Genomic DNA, 21,629 nt, shown 5'->3' on the forward strand with positions numbered 1-21,629 from the left:
GAAAGCAAAACAGAAAACAGTCATGAAGCAGAGTATTTAACCAGACTAAACATGGCTAGAAACAAGCATGACGGTGACATTGATAATACTTTGCAAAGCCTCTGTGAAAACAGTGTCCTTATATGTGCGTGCTGATTACACTCAAATCAGCATCAGGTGTTTCCCATAACTACTGGGTCCTGTGAGTGAGCGTGGATGCTTGAGCCCGCGAAGGTGTGACAGTCAAGTGTTCGCCTACTGTGTGACCACAACTTTTAGCTTGCCTGTATATCGCCATGCATCGCCACCAAAACGCCTCATTTTCATTGATAACCCATCACAAGTCATTGCAAGCTGTAGTGTGACTGTAACTTAAGCCGAACACCTGTGATCTCTGTTCCCTCAAACAGCACTGCATCAAGAACCATCATTCATCTATAGCTGATATAACCGCATGGGCTTGGGATTACTTTAGCAAACCTTCGTCAAGCACTACACTATGAAGTTATATACACAAATACCAGTTAAAACTTTAATGTGCAAACAAAAGCCTTATGTTAACTGTATCCAGAAGTGCCGTCGACTTCTCTGGGCTCAGAGGCATCTGGGATGGACCATCACACAGTGGAAATGTGTACTGTAGTCAGATGAATCAATATTCCAAGTCTTTTTTTGTAAGAAATGAACTCCGTGTGCTCCAGACCAAAGATGAAAAGGATCATTCAGACTGTTCCCAGCAATGAGTCCAAAAGCCAGGGTCTGTCATTGTATGGGGTTGTGTCAGTGTCCTTGGCAAAGGTAACTTACACCTCTGTGATGGTAGCATTAATGCAGAGAAGTTCACTGAGATTTTGGAGCAACATATGCTGCCTTCAAGACGACATCTTTCCCAGGGAGATTTCAACAGGACAATGCAAAACCACATTCTGCACACATTACAAAGGCAGGGCTGTGGAAGGAGAAGGTGCCTGTCCCCTCTGTTCGTAATAAAGAATGTGTGGCAGATTTTGAAATGAATATATGACAATGACAAACCCATATTGTTGCAAATTTTAAGACTTATAACTTCCAGGAAGAATGGGACAAAATAACACCTGTAACACCTCAGCACTTGATGTCTTCAGTCAGTAAGTGTTCTGAGAAGGAATAGCAATATTATAAAGTGGTAAATGCTTCACCAGAAATGTGTTAAAAGAATCAAAATTGAATTAAGTGTTTATTTTGAAAAAGCAATAAAATTCATGAGGTAAAACATCAAGTAAAGTTCTATTGTATTGTTTTGAGTGCAATACGGGTCAAAGATTATTTACAAATCATTGTTTTCAGTTTTAATTTCAATTTCAACATACCGTCTCAACTTTTTCTGATTTTGGTTTGGATTTTCAGTTTCAAGATATTACTAAGATATCCTTTAAGATCTTTAAGATTTAAAAACAGTTGGTGCATACGAATCTTATTTATATATTGCTTTCTCCCCTATATTGCATGCCACATTATTCAGTTATTCTCTGAAAATTACCCAATAACTGAGCATGGAATTTATTGTACATGCAAATAATCACAAATAATAATTGATAATCCACATAGCTGGTTGATGGCAGCTGCACCAGACCACATTCGAACAGTTTAAAACCTTTCACATTAGCTCCAAGTTCAATTTCACTGTCCATGGACTAAATTGGATTCAGAGGTGAGCCCTGGTTCTCTATTTATGAACTGATTAGATTATTATTATTATTATTATTATTATTATTATTATTATTATTAATACCCAATAATCTAATTTATCTTATGAATTTATTTTCTCCCCAGGACTCTCAGACAGCATGAACTATGATGAAGTTAGTGATGATGACAATGATGATGAAGACGGAGCCAATTCTCTTTCTCCTAATACAGAGTCCACACGTCCTGCCTCTGCATCTAGCACCAAGTCCAGCACAGTAAGGCCCTTAACTCTATACATACATAAATACACACACACAGGTTTTTGTTGTTCCACTGATGTGTTTTGACACATTATATCTGTTCCCATTAGGAGTGTGTGACTGTGGCCTCATCCACAGCAGAAGGCCCCTCCATTGAGGTGGACAATCTGGAGGAATTTGTACTGCGACCGGCCCCACGTGGTGTTACAGTCAAGTGCCGTATCACCCGTGATAAGAAGGGAATGGACCGTGGCCTATACCCAACCTACTTTATGCACCTGGAGAGAGAGGACGGCAAGAAGGTTAGAGGGTGCAGAGTGCTCAGACACAGACATAGGATGCTTATACTGTTTAACTCTAAGGTTTGGCTAAATCTCAAACATTTGGAAAAGTGGGAAAAAAATTATTTGTGCTATACAAACATAAAACTATTTTTGTACGGAGAACATGTTCAAGACATTTTAAACCACAATGGTCTGTATAAAAATGGAACCAAAAGGCAAGTTTATTAGTGTTACATGACCTTCATCTCCAGTATTTATTTACACTATGCACACACTAGTATGATTGAGATAAAATATATTATTTAAACAAGTAGAGAATTAAATATAGAGAATAGTGTTGTTTCTCTCTGTTTTATTTTGCTTTTGTCTACATTTTTCTCTTTCTCAGTTGTTCCTCTTGGCTGGCAGAAAGAGGAAAAAGAGTAAGACCTCCAACTATCTGATATCAGTAGATGCCACAGATCTGTCTCGTGAGGGTGAGAGCTTTGTGGGAAAATTGAGGTGCGTACTTCTGCCTAAGCAAACAGTGAGATTGCTCTCTGTATGCCTGTCTCCATATCTGCACAGCTGCCTCTTAGGCCTGGTTTATACTTCTGTATCTGTGTATTTGCAAAAAGTCAGCACACTAGCATACTTGCACATAACGTAAACTTGTTCAACAGCGGGCAGAAAATAAAAAAAAACTAAATGGAAGTTCTGCAGAAAGAAGAGAGAAGAAGGTACAGTGGTGCTTGAAAGTTTGTGAACCCTTTAGAATTTTCTATATTTCTGCATAAATATGATCTAAAACATCATCAGATTTTCACACAAGTCCTAAAAGTAGATAAAGAGAACCCAGTTAAACAAATGAGACAAAAATATTATACTTAGTCATTTATTTATTGAGGAAAATGATCCAATATTACATATCTGTGAGTGGCAAAAGTATGTGAACCTCTAGGATTAGCAGTTAACTTGAAGGTGAAATTAGAGTCCGGTGTTTTCAATCAATGGGATGACAATCAGGTGTGAGTGGGTACCCTGTTTTATTGAAAGAACAGGGATCTATCAAAGTCTGATCTTCACAACACGTGTTTGTGGAAGTGTATCATGCCATGAACAAAGGAGATTTCTGAGGACCTCAGAAAGTGTTGTTGATGCTCATCAGGCTGGAAAAGGTTACAAAACCATCTGTAAAGAGTTTGGACTCCACCAATCCACAGTCAGACAGATTGTGTACAAATGGAGGAAATTCAAGACCATTGTTACCCTCCCCAGGAGTGATCGACCAGCAAAGATCACTCCAAGAGCAAAGTGTGTAATAGTTGGCGAGCTGTGGGTGGTAAAAGAGAGCAACTGGACTTGCTTGAAGATTCTTGAAGACGTTTCACCTCTCATCCGAAAGGCTTCTTCAGTTCTGAAGAAGCCTTTCGGATGAGAGGTGAAACGTCTTCAAGAATCTTCAAGCAAGTCCAGTTGCTCTCTTTTACCACCCACAGTTTACCATGACCTGGATGACTGAGAATCTTCACAGACATGTTTCCACACACTTTGGGATGAGAACCCTTCGACTGGTGCGGGAGTATGAGAGGACTTCCAGAAAACTGGCAGACTACAGAAACCACCTGCGTTTCAACCTGAGATGCCGACAAGCCAACATTATCCCCACTAGCCTACGCCTGTTTTCAATGGTCAAAGGACACAGAGCTGAAATAATCCTCCAGAAAGCCCAGAAGCAGCTTCTCAATGAGAGAGTGGGACAAGTACATTTCACCATCGATGCTCTCCAGAACAAGACTGAACTGATGTTTGAAGAGTTGACAGTACTTCTTCCCAGTGAAGTTTTGGAACGAGTCTCTGAGTTCGCTGAGAAGGCACAGATTTCACAACATACCAAAGGCAAGGAACGACAGATGCGCAAATTTCAAACTTTGCTGTCTAAAACCACCTCCTCCAGCAAGACAGAAGTGCTGACTTGGAGGAAGAAATCTGACCAGGCTACACAACCGGACATAGAAGAGATATGGGTGAAGAACTTATCCTACAGGGTACTCACCCAACCAGAGAAAGATGTTCTATCCAAGGGACTTAACTTTGCAGTTTCACCAGAGCGGATACCAGTGGTAGACCTCATCACAGCCACAGAGTAAGCCATCAGAAACAACAATCTGACCAACACAGAGGCAGAACAACTTAGACTGAAGATATCCGCTGCTCTGTCCAGTGCAAAAGCACCCCCCTCCAACCTCACCATCCAAGAAAGGAGGGCTCTTACATTGCTTCAAAGAGACCAGAACATCACCATCCTTCCTGCTGACAAAGGGAGATGCGCAGTGTTGCTAAACACAGTGGACTACCACTCCAGGATGACCAGTCTCCTCAGCGACACTGCCACCTATGAAACCTTGAGGTGGGACCCCACCGGTTGTTACAAAAAGAAAGTTGTTAGCTGCCTGCAACAACTAGAAAAGGACCAAGCCATCAACCGATCTCTGTACTACAGATTGTACCCTGGGGAAGCCGTTCCTCTCATATACGGACTCCCCAAGATTCACAAGGAAGGAGCTCCACTCAGACCTATCATCAGCAGTATAAACTCTGTTACTTACAACATTGCCAACAGCTAGCCACCATCCTGGCTCCTCTTGTTGGGAATAAGCCACATCACGTCAAAAACTCCCAAGATTTTGCTACTAAAGTTGCAGACCTCAAACTAGACTCAGATGAAACCATGGTTTCCTACGACGTCACTTCTCTGTTCACCTGCATTCCCACCACAGAAGCAGTTGAATCTGTTAGAAAACGACTCCTTCGAGACAACACCTTATTGAATAAAATGAACCTCACCACGGACCAGATTTGCACCCTGCTTGATCTCTGCCTGACTACCACTTATTTCCAGTTTAATGAAAGTTTCTACAGACAGAAGCATGGATGCGCCATGGGCTCACCGGTATCCCCTATTGTGGCCAATCTTTACATGGAGGAAGTGGAACATAAAGCTTTGACCACTTTTTCAGGAGTTGCTCCCAGCCACTGGTTCAGATATGTGGATGACACCTGGGTTAAAATCAAAACCCATGAAGTGGAAGCCTTCTCTAAGCACATCAATGTAGTGGATACAGAACTGAAGAAGCCTTTCGGATGAGAGGTGAAACGTCTTCAAGAATCTTCAAGCAAGTCCAGTTGCTCTCTTTTACCACCCACAGTTTACCATGACCTGGATGACTGAGAATCTTCACAGAATAGTTGGCGAGGTCACAATAGACCCCAGGGTAACTTCTAAGCAACTGAACGCCTCTCTCACATTGGCTAATATTAATGTTCGGAGTCCACCATCAGGAGACCACTGAACAACAATGGTGTGCATGGCAGGGTTGCAAGGAGAAAGCCACTGCTCTCCAAAAAGAACATTGCTGCTCATCTGTAGTTTGCTAAAGATCACGTGGACAAGCCAGAAGGCTATTGGAAAAATGTTTTGTGGACAGATGAGACCAAAATAGAACTTTTTGGTTTAAATGAGAAGCATTATGTTTGGAGAAAGGAAAACACTGCATTCCAGCATAAGAACCTTATCTCATCTGTGAAACATGGTGGGGGTAACATCATGATTTGGGCAAGATGGCTTGCCATCATCTCATCTCATCTCATATCTCATCTCATCTCATCTCATCTCATCTCATCTCATCTCATCTCATCTCAAGCTGCTTTATCCTGTTCTACAGGGTCGCAGGCAAGCTGGAGCCTATCCCAGCTGACTACGGGCGAAAGGCGGGGTACACCCTGGACAAGTCTCCAGGTCATCACAGGGCTGACACATAGACACAGACAAACATTCACACCTACGGTCAATTTAGAGTCACCAGTTAACCTAACATGCATGTCTTTGGACTGTGGGGGAAACCGGAGGAAACCCACGCGGACACGGGGAGAACATGCAAACTCCACACAGAAAGGCCCTCACCGGCCACGGGGCTCGAACCCGGACCTTCTTGCTGTGAGGCGACAGCGCTAACCACTACACCACCATGCCGCCCCCGGCTTGCCATCATTGATGGAACAATTAATTCTGAATTATACCAGCAAATTCTAAAGGAAAATGTCAGGACATCTGTTCATGAACTGAATCTCAAGAAAAGGTGGGCCATGCAGCAAGACAACAACTCTAAGCACACAAGTCATTCTACCAAAGAATGGTTAAAGAAGAATAAAGTTAATGTTTTGGAATGGCCAAGTCAAAGTCCTGACCTTAATCCAATCGAAATGTTGTGGAAGGACCTGAAGCAAGCAGTTCATGTGAGGAAACCCACCAACATCCCAGAGTTGAAGCTGTTCTGTACAGAGGAATGGGCTAAAATTCCTCCAAGCCGGTGTGCAGGACTGATCAACAGTTACCAGAAACGTTTAGTTGCAGTTATTGCTGCACAAGGGGGTCACACCAGATACTGAAAGCAAAGGTTCACATACTTTTGCCACGCACAGATATGTAATACTGGATCATTTTCTTCAATAAATAAATGACCAAGTATAATATTTTTTGTCTCATTTGTTTAACTGGGTTCTTTTTATCTACTTTTAGGACTTGTGTGAAAATCTGATGATGTTTTTGGTCATATTTATGCAGAATATAGAAAATTCCAAAGGGTTCACAAACTTTCAAGCACCACTGTATGTCAAGGTAGAAAGAAACAGGGGTAGTTTGTGATCGTTCTGCGGATTTTCTCCACAGAAAAAGTCTGGATATGGCATATTAAAGAGGATTTTTTTTCTTTTTTTTTTTACAAACAAACTCTAACCTAACAGCTTCAGCTTACATTAACAGTTTTATTTAGTATTACTCTAAAATCCTTGATTAAACCCATGGAAGAAGAGTTACAATGTTTCCTGGTACACAATGAGAAGCACCTCACCCCCTCTCATGGCTTTTAATTCATTTTTGAAATTCTTGAATACTCTGAATCTAGTAGAGGGTGTTGGTGTAGGGTAGAGGATATTTGCAGACCGTACACAACCTTGGGTACTTGGACCCAAGTTTCACACTGGTATTTCAGAGGAGAGACAAGTAGTTTGAACTGAAGTGATGATTCTTGGGTGTGTACATGAAGTATCAATAAAAGTAGTACACATTTTCCGCAACTTTTAAATCTGCCTTGTGGCACTTGCGACTGCAGCGGCAAACCCAGACACTTAACACAGGGTGTAGTGGAAAAAATAGGTGTTATTTTATTTGTAAAAGGGAAGAGGGATTGAGAGGAGCGAAGCAGCGGTGGGGGGCCAGAGCCGGCCTAGCACTGGGTTGCAGATGGATGCTGGGTGCATCTGGACTTGTCGTTGCTCTACAGCAGCAGGCAGGCATGAAGATGGTTGCTGAAGAGAGTGCTGATTTCTTTGGCATCGTCTTCGGTGTCAGCAAGATGACATGGACAGGGAGAGGAAGGATGTATCAGTTAGCATGCTGTAAGAAAATCCAACTAACCTGTGTTTGTGGCACCTCTTTTTACTCTCCTGGCTGCTTGAAGAGGGTAGATTGAGGCACTGCTTAAGCTCCTCCAGCTCTGTGTGATCAGTGGGCTCCACCCCATGGCCATGTTGCTTTTGGTGGTCCACAACAGTGGTGCTGAAGTATTGCTGTCTCTTCAACACTGTGGCAGCAATAGTGTGAGGAGTGGTGCCCTGCTTGGGTGGTGGTTTTCTTGGGCCATCGTCACATCCTACCCCCCTTATCTCTAAGCCTACCATCCTCACAGGCTCCGCTCAGAGGCTGTAGCATCTGGTTGACAGGTTGTGCATAACATACTCTCTACATAAACGCTGTCTAGTGCGCATGCTCTCTACATAAACACTGTCTAGTGCGCATGCTCTCTACATAAACGCTGTCTAGTGCAGACATCCCAAGTCTCCCGGAAGTTCCGGGAGTCTCCCGCATATTGATAGTGGCTCCCTGATGCCCGCAAATTGGATAATATCTCCCGGAATCTAGAGCAAGCGAGCAAGAGCGTGCACGCGAAACATTAATGTCTGCATCACGCATATGACGGAGTGCGCAAGGGAGAGTGAGAGAGAGACTGCGTGTGTGCCTGTTCATGTAGCGCATGCTAGACAAAGAGCATCCTGATTGGTTTACAGACATCCAAACTCATTTCAGGGAGGTGTCGTGACCCCCCCTGCTGATGGGAAAAAAGTCATGCATCACGACACCTCCCTGAAATGAGTTTCTGCAGGTTGGGATGTCTGCTAGTGTGTATACTCCATTGTTCACAGACTCGTGTTTCTGCCTCTGTTTAACATTTCGCAATGCGCTGATAGAGCACAAACATGTCATGATGAACACACAACTAGAAGATGACCACGCTGTCCGTTAATGTAAATATGATGGCTAAACATGCTGCTAACGTTAGAGTAGCCAGGTGTGCTGCTGCTCATTTAGACATATTAAGGCACAGCAACAGGTCTGAAAAGCTACATTTCCCCCCGTATGTTTCACAGTAACTCAAATACAGTATGGGTCAATATATGACAAAGCATTCAGTTGCTGTCCCACCAATAATCCCTGCAGGACAAGTTTTGCTCATGACATGTTAATTGAATTTAAGTTAGCTTAACCAAGCCAACTTTAGCATGAAGCTAGCGGTCCCATTCATTTTTGCCAGGTCACGGTGTTTTGGAAAACTTCATAGGAAATTCATCACAGACCGATTGTTGAGTGACATTAACCAAAGCTAGCAAACGTATACATGATTTGTTAACAGGACTTCTTGTAACGTTAACTTACCGTCGCAGAAATAGCAGCATGGTGAGCCTTTAGATGCCTCTTGAGGTTGGTCGTATTCTTGCCACGTAGTTTATAGCCACAGCGTGTACCTCTGTCTCCCACTACAAGACATTCCGTTTTATTTTCTGCTGGATTATGTGTAAAGTATGTCCATAAATCATCGCGTCTTTTCTGCCCACCAAGCCCTTGTGCTGGCGTTGCCGATGGTCCATGAACTGTGTGCGGCTGCCCCGGTGTGCACTGTGCCCGGACATGCCTGGTGGTGGGCGGGACCAAACAAGGACCGGATGCAGGTGCATTGCTGATATTTTCAGCATTTGGCAGACAGGTTGCACGTGCCGTTGGAGGAAACGCCATGCATTTTGATAGTCCTATAGCCAACCCACTAACATTTTCGTCTCGTCTCGTCAACGAAAACAACAGATACGTCTCGTCATATTTTCTTGATCAGAGAGTTATGTTTAGCTCGTCACTGTCTTGTTTTAGTCATGAAAAAAAGGTGCATTAACGAAATCATTTCGTCATCGTTAACAAAAACAACGCTGGACTGCACACACACAGAGAGAGAGAGAGAGATGCAGAATAAATACATTTGTGGATAAATTATATGGATCTGTGATGCCTGAATGTTTCAGCTTTTGAATGTAACGCAATCTGCTGGTATAAAATAAATTTTAATCATTTCAGAGAGATTGTACTGATTGCAATCGTCTCCATTTCTGCACTATTGCCAAACATACCATCTGCATGATTGCCAAAGTTTAATGATCAGTATTTTGAACAACTCATGCCATGTTGCCTCACCATTCACTTTGATGTCAAATAAACTGCAGTCTCCTTTGGAACTGTACACTGCTTGTGAGATGCAAGTGGGTATTGTATTGCCTTTGTTTTTTTTCTCGATGTTTAGGGTGGGAATTCATTAAAATAAGTAAAATATAGCCTTTTCCCCAACATGTTGAACTGGTAAAAATCAGCTCTAGATGTCACCAGAAGCCACGAAATGAACCCTTACATTTCAAAATTTTCTGGGCGAGAATGAAAAGGAAGGAGGTATCAATCATCATGCTTTGAAAACAAAACTAACCTGTGTTTGTGGCAGTGCCTCTTCATACTCCCCTGGCTGCTCGAGGAGGGTAGATTGAGGTGCCACTTAAGCCACTCCAGCAGTGTTTGATTAGCAGGCTCTGCCCCGTAGCCATGCTGCTTTTGGTGGTCCAAAACAGTGGTGCTGAAGTGTCGCTGTCTCTTCAGCACCATGGGAGTGCTAGTGTGAGGAGTGTTGCGCTGCTTGGTCAGTGGTTTTCTTGGGCTGCCATCACAGCCTGTAGCTCATAGCTGAAGATTTGAAAAAAGTGAGGAAAAACTCTGCAGTGTAAGATCATCAATATTTGCCTGAAGGCTAGTCCACTCACACACACACACACACACACACACAGAATAATAGATACATGACACGCTGTTAGGATTTTGGAAGTAAGCATGTCAGCCTATCAGTGCACCTCTGCATGCTATGATAACCCTGTATGTGTTGTGACGCAAATGCGCTTCAACATGGACATATAAACCAACCTTTTCTTTGCATATTTGAGTCTCATTCTGTATTTGTGTGTGGACCTCTCTCTCTCTCTCTCTCTCTCTCTCTCTGTGTGTGTGTGTGTGTGTGTGTGTGTGTGTGTGTGTGTGTGTGTGTGTGTGTGTACATCTAAGTTGATCATTGTGCATCTGCCCCCTGTCCTGCTGTGCCTCTCTCTTTGCAAACTATGCCTGCCTTCTGTATTATTTACTTGTCTCCTTCTCTTAAAATTTACTGTAGATCAAATCTGATGGGGACTAAGTTCACTGTGTATGATAACGGCACAAACCCCAGCAAGAACTCTGGAGCTCTGCTGGAAGAGAGCAATACACGGCAGGAACTAGCAGCTATCTGCTATGTGAGTATTGACACACAGTCTTATTTTGGACAGGTCAGAATTGCAGCTGGGTGACCATTTGTTATTTTTTCTGTAGGAAACCAATGTACTTGGATTTAAAGGCCCACGCAAGATGACTGTCATCATCCCTGGCATGAACATGAACTTTGAGCGTGTTCCTGTTCGACCTACAAATGTTTGTTTGTTTGTTTTTTTAAATAATTTTGTTTTTACCGTTTATAGCAGTATAAAATTATATAAATTACATATAATTAGATAATTTTATAATGTGAATAGAACATTATGCTATTATCATGCATTATTTCTTAGAATTTCTTTATTATTTATTTATTGTGGACAGGATCAGGAGTCTTTATTGAGTAAATGGCAAAATCGTTCACTGGAGAACCTAATTGAGTTGCACAATAAAGCTCCAGTGTGGAATGACGATACACAGTCCTATGTGCTCAACTTCCATGGAAGGGTCACACAGGCTTCTGTCAAAAATTTTCAGATCGTCCATGACAATGATCGTGAGTACAGTAACATTTGCTTAAATGTCTTCATCTGGCTGTATGAGCTTTTCCTTTTCTCTTCCTTCAGCACTGTAATAGTTCTTTCTATGTTTATATTTTCCCTTCTGTTTGTGTCTTCCCAGCGGACTACATCGTGATGCAGTTTGGTCGTGTTGCTGAGGATGTGTTCACATTAGACTATAACTACCCCATGTGTGCACTACAAGCCTTCGCTATCGGCCTGTCCAGTTTTGACAGCAAACTGGCCTGCGAATGATTTATGCTATCCCTAATATCTTTATCTGTAACACATACAAGCACACGGTCCCCTGAGTCATTCAGTCCATTCATTCCATAGCTGGGATAGTTTTCTCCTATTTCTTTGCTCTCTCCTTTCTGAAACTCTACTATGCTCCTTCACATCTATTCATAATTTTATGCTTCAGCTCTGATTATAGTGAAGAAACCTAAAGTAACAGAAGATACACATCTTGCAAAAACTCCTGCCTCCTAAACAATATTTCATCAAGGAGAGAAATTATAAGTTCAAGTTCCTTTATTGTTACATATTCCAGAAATACAGTGAAATTCTTGTGCCACAGTTGCAGTAGGGGGTGGGTGGGTAGTGCATAGGTATTTAAAAAAAAAAAGACCAACAAAAACAGTGTATAACATTACAACATACAGACATTATGATACCTCATAAAATATTGTGCGTATATATATACAACCCCGATTCCAAAACAGTTGGGACAAAGTACAAATTGTAAATAAAAACGGAATGCAATGATGTGGAAGTTTCAAAATTCCATATTTTATTCAGAATAGAACATAGATGACATATCAAATGTTTAAACTGAGAAACTGTATCATTTAAAGAGAAAAATTAGGTGATTTTAAATTTCATGACAATAACACATCTCAAAAAAGTTGGGACAAGGCCATGTTTACCACTGTGAGCCATCCCCTTTTCTCTTTACAACAGTCTGTAAACGTCTGGGGACTGAGGAGACAAGTTGCTCAAGTTTAGGGATAGGAATGTTAACCCATTCTTGTCTAATGTAGGATTCTAGTTGCTCAACTGTCCTAGGTCTTTTTTGTCGTATCTTCCGTTTTATGATGCGCCAAATGTTTTCTATGGGTGAAAGATCTGGACTGCAGTCTGGCCAGTTCAGTACCCGGACCCTTCTTCTACGCAGCCATGATGTTGTAATTGATGCAGTATGTGGTTTGGCATTGTCATGTTGGAAAATGCAAGGTCTTCCCTGAAAGAGACGTCGTCTGGATGGGAGCATATGTTGCTCTAGAACCTGGATACCTTTCAGCATTGATGGTGTCTTTCCAGATGTGTAAGCTGCCCATGCCACACGCACTAATGCAACCCCATACCATCAGAGATGCAGGCTTCTGAACTGGGCGCTGATAACAACTTGGGTCGTCCTTCTCCTCTTTAGTCCGAATGACATGGCGTCCCTGATTTCCATAAAGAACTTCAAATTTTGATTCGTCTGACCACAGAACAGTTTTCCACTTTGCCACAGTCCATTTTAAATGAGCCTTGGCCCAGAGAAGACGTCTGCGCTTCTGGATCATGTTTAGATATGGCTTCTTCTTTGAACTATAGAATTTTAGCTGGCAACGGCGGATGGCATGGTGAATTGTGTTCACAGATAATGTTCTATGGAAATATTCCTGAGCCCATTTTGTGATTTCCAATACAGAAGCATGCCTGTATGTGATGCAGTGCCGTCTAAGGGCCCGAAGATCACAGGCACCCAATATGGTTTTCCGGCCTTGACCCTTACGCACAGAGATTCTTTCAGATTCTCTGAATCTTTTGATGATATTATGCACTGTAGATGATGATATGTTCAAACTGTTTGCAATTTTACACTGTCAAACTCCTTTCTGATATTGCTCCACTATTTGTCGGCGCAGAATTAGGGGGATTGTTGATCCTCTTCCCATCTTTATTTCTGAGAACCGCTGCCACTCCAAGATGCTCTTTTTATACCCAGTCATGTTAAAGACCTATTGCCAATTAACCTAATGAGTTGAAATTTGGTCCTCCAGCTGTTCCTTTTTTGTACCTTTAACTTTTCCAGCCTCTTATTGCCCCGTCCCAACTTTTTTGAGATGTGTTGCTGTCATGACATTTCAAATGAGCCAATATTTGGCATGAAATTTCAAATTGTCTCACTTTCGACATTTGATATGTTGTCTATGTTCTATTGTGAATACAATATCAGTTTTTGAGATTTTTAAATTATTGCATTCCGTTTTTATTTGCAATTTGTACTTTGTCCCGGGCGGCACGGTGGTGTAGTGGTTAGCGCTGTCGCCTCACAGCAAGAAGGTCCTGGGTTCGAGCCCCGGGGTCGGCGAGGGCCTTTCTGTGCGGAGTTTGCATGTTCTCCCCGTGTCCGCGTGGGTTTCCTCCGGGTGCTCCGGTTTCCCCCACAGTCCAAAGACATGCAGGTTAGGTTAACTGGTGACTCTAAATTGACCGTAGGTGTGAATGTGAGTGTGAATGGTTGTCTGTGTCTATGTGTCAGCCCTGTGATGACCTGGCGACTTGTCCAGGGTGTACCCCGCCTTTCGCCCGTAGTCAGCTGGGATAGGCTCCAGCTTGCCTGCGACCCTGTAGAACAGGATAAAGCGGCTAGAGATAATGAGATGAGATGAGACTTTGTCCCAACTTCTTTGGAATCGGGGTTTTGTGTGTGTGTGTGTGTGTGTGTGTATATATATATGTGTATGTGTGTGTGTGTGTGTGTGTAAAAGCAGAGCAGGAAGGTAGTAATGACAGCTGAGTTTAAACAGTGCAAGGATAATGAATGAAGAATTGGGTAGGGGAACAATAATAACATATTACTGTAAAATACAATTATCTGTAATGAGGTTGTGTGTAAAGTGCCGATGTGCATTTATATGCAGAAATGTGGATTTGGAAGGACAAGGTCAGTGGCTGTTAAACATACCGATGGCTTGTGGGAAGAAGCTGTTATTGAAGCCGGTGGTCTGGGTGGTGATGTTACATGGCAGGATGGTTGGCATCCATAACGATGGACTCAGACCTTCTCTGATGCTGGGTGGAGTAAAGGGATTGGAGTTGAGGGAGTTCAGTTCCAATGATTTTAGATACAGTCTTAACGGTACTTTGCAGTTTGAGGTCCTGGGCGGTCAGGTTTTCCAGCCACAGCGTGGTTCAGCCTGTCAGGATGCTGTCAATGCTGCAGAGGTAGAAACTCACCAGAATTCCCACCCCAAAACTCTTCAGCTTCCTCAGGAAGCACAGATTCTGCTGAGCCTTCTTGAGGGTGCAGGTCTTGTTGGGGCTCCATGTCAGAGATCTGGATGGTCAGGAACCTGAAGCTGCTGACTGTCTCATTGGGTGTGCCATGGATGGTGAGAGGGGTGTGATGGCCTCTACTTTTCCTGAGGTCAATGATGAGCTCCTTGGTCTTATCAATGTTCAGGGAGTGATTGTTCTTGCAGCGTACAGTCAGATCTTTTACCTCCCTCCAGTAGGTACTCTCATCATCATTGCTGATGAGGTGAATCATGGTGGTGTGGTCTGCAAACTTGATTCTGTTGCCCCCATGCATAGCCACACAGTTTTGGGTGAACAGATTGTACAGCAGTAGGCTGAAGCAGCAACCTTGTAGGACACCAATGGTGATGATCAGTGTGGATTACCTTCTTTTGTTGACTTTTACTGTCTGGGGCCTGTTAGAAAATCAAGCACCCAGCCACAGATGGAGCTTGACAAGACCGAGGTCTCCGAGCTTCAACATCAGTTTGGATGGTACAATGGTGATGAAGGTAGAGCTGTAGTCAGTGAAGAACATCCTGACACAGGTATTTTTCTTTTCTAAATGTCCCAGGGCAGTTTAGGGTAAGGGTTCTCTAGTTCTGTTGTCAGTCATTGCCTGTAGTCCGTTTCAAATGCAACGGGCCTTTTGGCTGCCAAAATCATTCTCTAACCTATTCCTGTACTGTTTCTTTGCCTCTTTAATTAACCTTTCATAATGTGTACCTGGAATGTTTGTAGTGGACCATGTCGTTGTGGATGAATGTGTCATTCCTCTCCCTCAGGCTTTGGAGTATTTATTGAGTAAATGGCAAAGTTATTCAGAATAAGACAGAGTTCTGTAGTAAAGTTCTGCTCTCAATGGTGCTCTAGGAGCTTGACTTACTCCTAAGAAAACAGTTCCCTGTTGAAAATATTCTGACTGTGACTTCAAGTGCATTTACTACATTGTCCATTTGTGTAGACCTAATTATCATCAGCCTGAAAAGTAGAAAATGTTTCAGTAGATTTTTCTTTCCTTTAGACCCAAGAGCCTTGAAATCAGGTAGAAGAATGTAGTATGAATTAAGAAACAACAGTGTGTTACTATATTAAAAAAAAAGAAGAGAATGAAAAAATTTTTTATAAGGGAAAGCCATCATATGTATACCAGCTGCTCTGACTCTGTTAACATGTGTCATGTCAGCTCTATTTTGTATCAGTACATCTTGGCTATAAAAGCTGCAGTTTAGTTTACAATTGACCAATGGCAAAGGGACAGTTTATCACCATGTTGTCAGTGTGAATAGTGCTTTGGTTTTTGTTACGCTTTGATTGGTCTTATACAGGGGCCTTTCACTGACGTCACAGATTTTTGTTTATCACGCAGCGTCCACCATATTGCCGGGCAAACAAAGGATTATAGCCGTAACAGTTAATAATGAAAACTGAGACGACTGCAGTCAGTACAATATCTCTGAAATTATTAAAAATTTCGATCATACTAGCAGATTGCGTTACATCCAAAAGCTGAAACATGCAGGCATCACAGATCCATATAATTTACCCACAAATGTATTTATTCCACTTGAAAAATGTACATCAAACCAGGTACCAGATTTGGGATACTATGACATCCTGAACTATTTACTATTTGGGACTTTCAAATACACTGGAGAGACACGAAAGACATACGAAAGTACAGATGCCTACCAATATTTCCAGGCAGATTTTGTGCATGTTCGAATGTTTTGGGAAGTTCCTGATAAAGAAAAATACCTTATGACAAAGGTAAGCTCAAGCATGGACTTCTAACAGTAATAAACAAGCCAGGGCCTAGATCTAGCATATTTTATGGTGTTTAGCTGAGTCTACATTCAGTACATAACAAACATGCTGCTAGTCTAGCCAAGCATTAGGCCTAATAAAATATATCGCATCTAAATCCCAAATCCAGATATTCATTTTAATGTTCATACATTTGTCTTTTTTTTTTGTAGTGCAGTAGAGCTGCTAAATATGATACACTTGTGTATGTACCAGTAGACTGTACTGAGTCCCAGACCATGCAACCTGTTAAAAACTTTACTATCTCGTCCAAAGTTCTGTCCATGTTACGCCAACTTATGGACCTGCTGAATGTTAACTTGAGGAAGCCGAGGCTAGATCTATGGGATTTTTATAACTGAATGGCCTTGAGCTAGAAAAAGTGTTAGGAGAAATAACAGGTGCACAGAGCTTTCATATGAACCTGATATAAAATGTTCTCCACATACACAGAAATGCTTTGTTGGCATCCAGTCTTCCTGTTTAACTGCAACTTGCCATTTTTCTTGTCTTTCTGGGTTTGCCAGAAAGCGGTGAAAAGTTAAACCAGGCTTATCTCCACCACATCTGTTATTCCATCTAAAAGCACTACAGCTCTCTGGCATTGTTCTTTTAGATGTAACTTATACAACTTTACAGTGTCTTGCAAAAGTATTCATCCCCCTTGGTGTTTGTCCTGTTTTGTTGCATTACAAGCTGGAATTAAAATGGATTTTTGGGGGGTTAGCACCATATGATTTACACAACATGCCTACCACTTTAAAGGTGAAAAATTGTTTTATTGTGACACAAACAATAATTAAGATAAAAAAAAACAGAAACCTGGAGTGTGCATAGGTATTCTTTCATCTGAAACCCCTAAATAAGAGCTGGCCCAACCAATTCACTTAAGTCACATCATTAGCTGATTAAGATCCACTTGTGTGTAATCAAAGTGTCACATGATCTGTCACATGATGTTTGAATAAATCAACCTGTTCTGGAAGGACCCTGACTCTGCAACACTACTAAGCAAGCAATATGAGAACCAAGGAGCCTCCAAACAGGTCAGAGATGAGGTTGTAGAGAAGTATAGTTCAAGGTTGGGTTATAAAAAAAATTCCAAACTTTGAATATCCCAGGGAGCACCATTAAATCCATTATAGCAAAATGGAAAGAATATGGCACCACTATAAATCTGACAAGAGAAGGCCACCCACCAAAACTCACAGAACGGGCAAGGAGGGCATTAATCAGAGATACAACAAAGACACGAAAGATAACACTGAAGGAGCTACAAAGATCCACAGCGGAGATGGGAGTATCTATCCATAGGACCACTTTAAGCTGTACATTCTGCAGAGCGGGGCTTTATGGAAGAGTGGCCAGAAAAAAGCCATTGCTTAAGAAAAAACGTTTGGAGTTTGCCCAGCAGCATGTAGCAGACTCCCCAAACACATGGAAGAAGATTCTTTGGTCAAATGAGACAAAAGCCTCGGTCACAACCGGCCGTACGTGCTCCTATGGCCGGTCTACGTGCAAAAAAACGCAAGAAATGCACGGAGGGCGTGCGTGAAATGCGCAGAGGGCGCGCGTGTGACGTGCTGATTTTCGAGTCATAGACTGGCCGCAGACCGGCCGCAGAGGTTCTTTGTCATGTCAAACAAACTCTATGGGCGCTTACATTTTTTTCAGGTTGCAAGATAAACTTACGGCCAACGTGCGTCTTTCTCCATGAACAAAAAAAACGCAGTGATTTTGGGAAACGCCAAAAATCGCATGGCCAAAAAATCGTACGTCCGGTTGTGACCTAGGCTTAAAATTGATCTTTTGGGCCATCATGGGAAATGTCACGTGTGGCGCAAACCCAACACCCTGAGAACACCATTCCTACAGTGAAGTATGGTGGTGGCAGCATCATGCTGTGGGGATATTCTTCATCTGTAGGGACAGGAAAGCTGGTCAGGACTGAAGGAAAGATGGATGTCACTAAATACAGGCCAATTCTGGAGGAAAACCTGTTTGAGTCAGCCAGAGGTTTGAGACTGGGACGAAGTTTCACGTTCCAGTAGGACAATGACCCTAAACATACTGCTAAAGCTACACTGGAGTGGTTTAAAGGGAAACATTTAAATGTCTTGGAATGGCCTAGTCAAAGCCCAGACCTCTGAAGATTGCTGTACGCCAAGCAACCCATCTAACTTGAAGGAGTTGGAGCAATTTTGCTTTGAGGAATGGGCAAAAATCCCAGTGGCTAGATGTACTAAGCTAATAGAGACATACCCCAAGAGACTTGCAGCTGTAATTGCAGCAAAAGGTGGCTCTACAAAGTATTGACTTTGGGGGAGTGAATACCTATGCACACTCCAGATTTCTGTTTTTTCATCTAAATTATTTTTTGTCACAATAAAGAAACAATTTTCACCTTTAAAGTGCTTTAAAGTTGTAGGCATGTGTAAATCAAATGGTGCTAACCCCCCCCCCCCCCCCCCCCAAAAAAAAAAAACTATTTTAATTCCAGCTTGTAATGCAACAAAACAGGACAAACACCAAGGGGGATGAATACTTTTGCAAGACACTATCTGTTTTCTGAATTGGGCTTACACTCACTCACATACACTTGTGTCGCTACATATGCCAGGTGTTGTCAAACGCAAAGCTTGTTTGGCAATATGGCTGCATAAACAAATCTGCAGTTACGATGACGTCATGTGAAAGGCCCCTATAGGTCTTAAATTACATCTATTTTTGAATATATTCAGGTTTTGAAATGTGGTTTTGTGGTGATAGTGTATTTTTTACTGAGTTTTCACATATTGCTTATTGTTTGGGTTAAAACATGTGGCAATGTTGAAATCTTTCTTTTTCTTATTAGAAACATTTTTTTCCACTAAATGTTGAAGTGAACAGAGCTGACAGAGGAACATAATGTCCATTAAATGTACACCAATCAGGTACTAAAATCAGGTAAACTTGAATACTGTGGTCCCTTCCTTGACCTTACATTTCAAACAGCGTGTTTATTTTTCTACACCATCCTTCAATAATTATTTATTTTTTCAGATATATTAAGTTATGATGGCTGAGCATTGCAGAGTGAATTTGTGAAAATCATGTAAATATGGCCATTTAAAATCAGGGCTTCTTAATTCCAGTGATTGGAATCCACTGTCCTGTAATCCAGATATAAAGGTGCAGAAACCTATTGCAAATTATATGATTTGAAATTGATGAATTTGAGATATACAGTACATTAGTCAGTCTTCTTGTATGTGTAAATTTACATTAGTAGTGTACAATTTTTTTTCCCCCACAATCACATGACTTTCATGAATACTAAAGTTCTTCTGTAAAGGCTCGGATGAAGGATTTACAAATAAATCCTTCATAAAACCGTTTGTATCCGGTTTGATAAATGAGCCCCAATGTCTGTATGTCATTCTAAGGTGAAAGAGAGCATGCTGAGCAAAAAAACCCCAAAACAACCAAAAACCCACAAACAAAAACAAGAACTCTTCAGTTAATTGCTAAAGCCAATATGGACTGAATTTGGTGTAGAAGGAGAAACACAAATCTCTGCAGGGCTGTGACACTCCAGGATCACGTTTGATACTCCTGCATTTCATGCATTTGTGTGCCTTGTTATTTTATATTGGTAAATGCTGTGAAATGATGCTCCCCTTCAAATGGAAACACAAATGAGAAAACAGCTTTGGTAATAGTGATTTGTGAATCAAGTCCTAATATGTCACATGTGAAGCACATTTTACCCCCTGTACAGTTAGTGAACTCCTAGGGTCTGTTCCAGAAAGTAGATTTTAATAATTAATTATTATTCAGGGCGGCACGGTGGTGTAGTGGTTAGCGCTGTCGCCTCACAGCAAGAAGGTCCGGGTTCGAGCCCCGTGGCCGGCGAGGGCCTTTCTGTGTGGAGTTTGCATGTTCTCCCCGTGTCTGCGTGGGTTTCCTCCGGGTGCTCCGGTTTCCCCCACAGTCCAAAGACATGCAGGTTAGGTTAACTGGTGACTCTAAATTGACCGTAGGTGTGAATGTGTGTGTGAATGGTTGTCTGTGTCTGTGTGTCAGCCCTGTGATGACCTGGCGACTTGTCCAGGGTGTACCCCGCCTTTCGCCCGTAGTCAGCTGGGATAGGCTCCAGTTTGCCTGCGACCCTGTAGAACAGGATAAAGCGGCTAGAGATAATGAGATGAGATGAGAATTATTATTCATGAAAATCCATATAAGTCCATCCTCCATTATTTCTGTTTTTATCTATCAGGGTAACTTCTAGAAACAAACAAATAAAAAAAACCAAACACCAAACTGCCAAAGGTTCTACTTTTATAGAGGTAGTCCACCACCAGGCTGCTAATTACTCTCTTAATGATTATAGCTTGATCTGACAAATCCAGAGGTGCACAATTCAACTCTGGATTCAAGACGGAGTTTGGGACTTAGAAAGAAAGAAAGAAAACCCAACCCTCTGTTCTGGAACAGACCCTGGTAATTCTGGCTTGTGTGCATTTACTGTATGTACTGTGTGAGATAAAACAGCCAACAGTTTCCTGGAAATACCGCAAAGCCTATATTTTCTATTTTAAATTTTGGAGTGGAGTAATATTTGCAGAAATACTATTTTATTTACAATGTGTTCGAGGGACTCTTTTTTTGACAATTTGAGGTCATGTAATTTTTAGAAAGTGTATTATATGCTGACTTGTACATATGGCTGTAAATAAAATGTCAGATAAACAACTGTCTCTACATTTTGGGGGAAATATATAAAGATTAACACATTTAGAACGGTGTTCTTGTTCACCATAAATCCATATTTCTTTGTCTGAGCAAAATGAAAACTAAAATCTAAAAACCTGCAAAGGGTATGCATGGTGGATCAGATTTACAGACTACTATATGCAACTATAGTAAAGGTCTGTTAATTCCCTTCACAATTTCTGATTAAACTGACCAAAATTTTATAATACAGGGTATTTCAAAAAATTTGATATTATTTGAGATGTAAATATCCCAGAAACTACATTGTCTAGGCAAATGAAACTGAACAAGCGTAATGTTGAGCAATATAAGATTTATTCCTCAAAATTTGAATGAGAAATTCAAAGGTATGTGGAGTCCATGAACAATTTCACCGATGTTCAAT

The 21,629-nt window shown here is 41.7% G+C and overlaps 2 protein-coding genes across 6 annotated transcripts in view; one reads left to right on the plus strand and one right to left on the minus strand.

The window, feature by feature from the left end:
- Positions 1-13,824, plus strand: part of tulp3 (TUB like protein 3) — a 117,748-nt gene extending 103,924 nt beyond the window's left edge. For all 5 annotated transcript variants that reach the window (XM_060914344.1, XM_060914345.1, XM_060914347.1 and 2 more), the window contains 7 exons: positions 1,792-1,922; positions 2,018-2,209; positions 2,580-2,692; positions 10,759-10,876; positions 10,953-11,051; positions 11,217-11,388; positions 11,514-13,824. In XM_060914344.1, the coding sequence (XP_060770327.1) occupies positions 1,792-1,922; positions 2,018-2,209; positions 2,580-2,692; positions 10,759-10,876; positions 10,953-11,051; positions 11,217-11,388; positions 11,514-11,647 (959 nt within the window). In that variant the 3' untranslated portion in view covers positions 11,648-13,824. The remainder of the gene's footprint in view (positions 1-1,791; positions 1,923-2,017; positions 2,210-2,579; positions 2,693-10,758; positions 10,877-10,952; positions 11,052-11,216; positions 11,389-11,513) is intronic.
- Positions 1-21,629, minus strand: part of slc38a4 (solute carrier family 38 member 4) — a 539,078-nt gene that overhangs the window by 267,343 nt on the left and 250,106 nt on the right. The window lies entirely within an intron of this gene.

Source organism: Neoarius graeffei, chromosome 2 (assembly GCF_027579695.1).
Source record: "Neoarius graeffei isolate fNeoGra1 chromosome 2, fNeoGra1.pri, whole genome shotgun sequence".
NCBI lineage: Eukaryota > Metazoa > Chordata > Actinopteri > Siluriformes > Ariidae > Neoarius > Neoarius graeffei.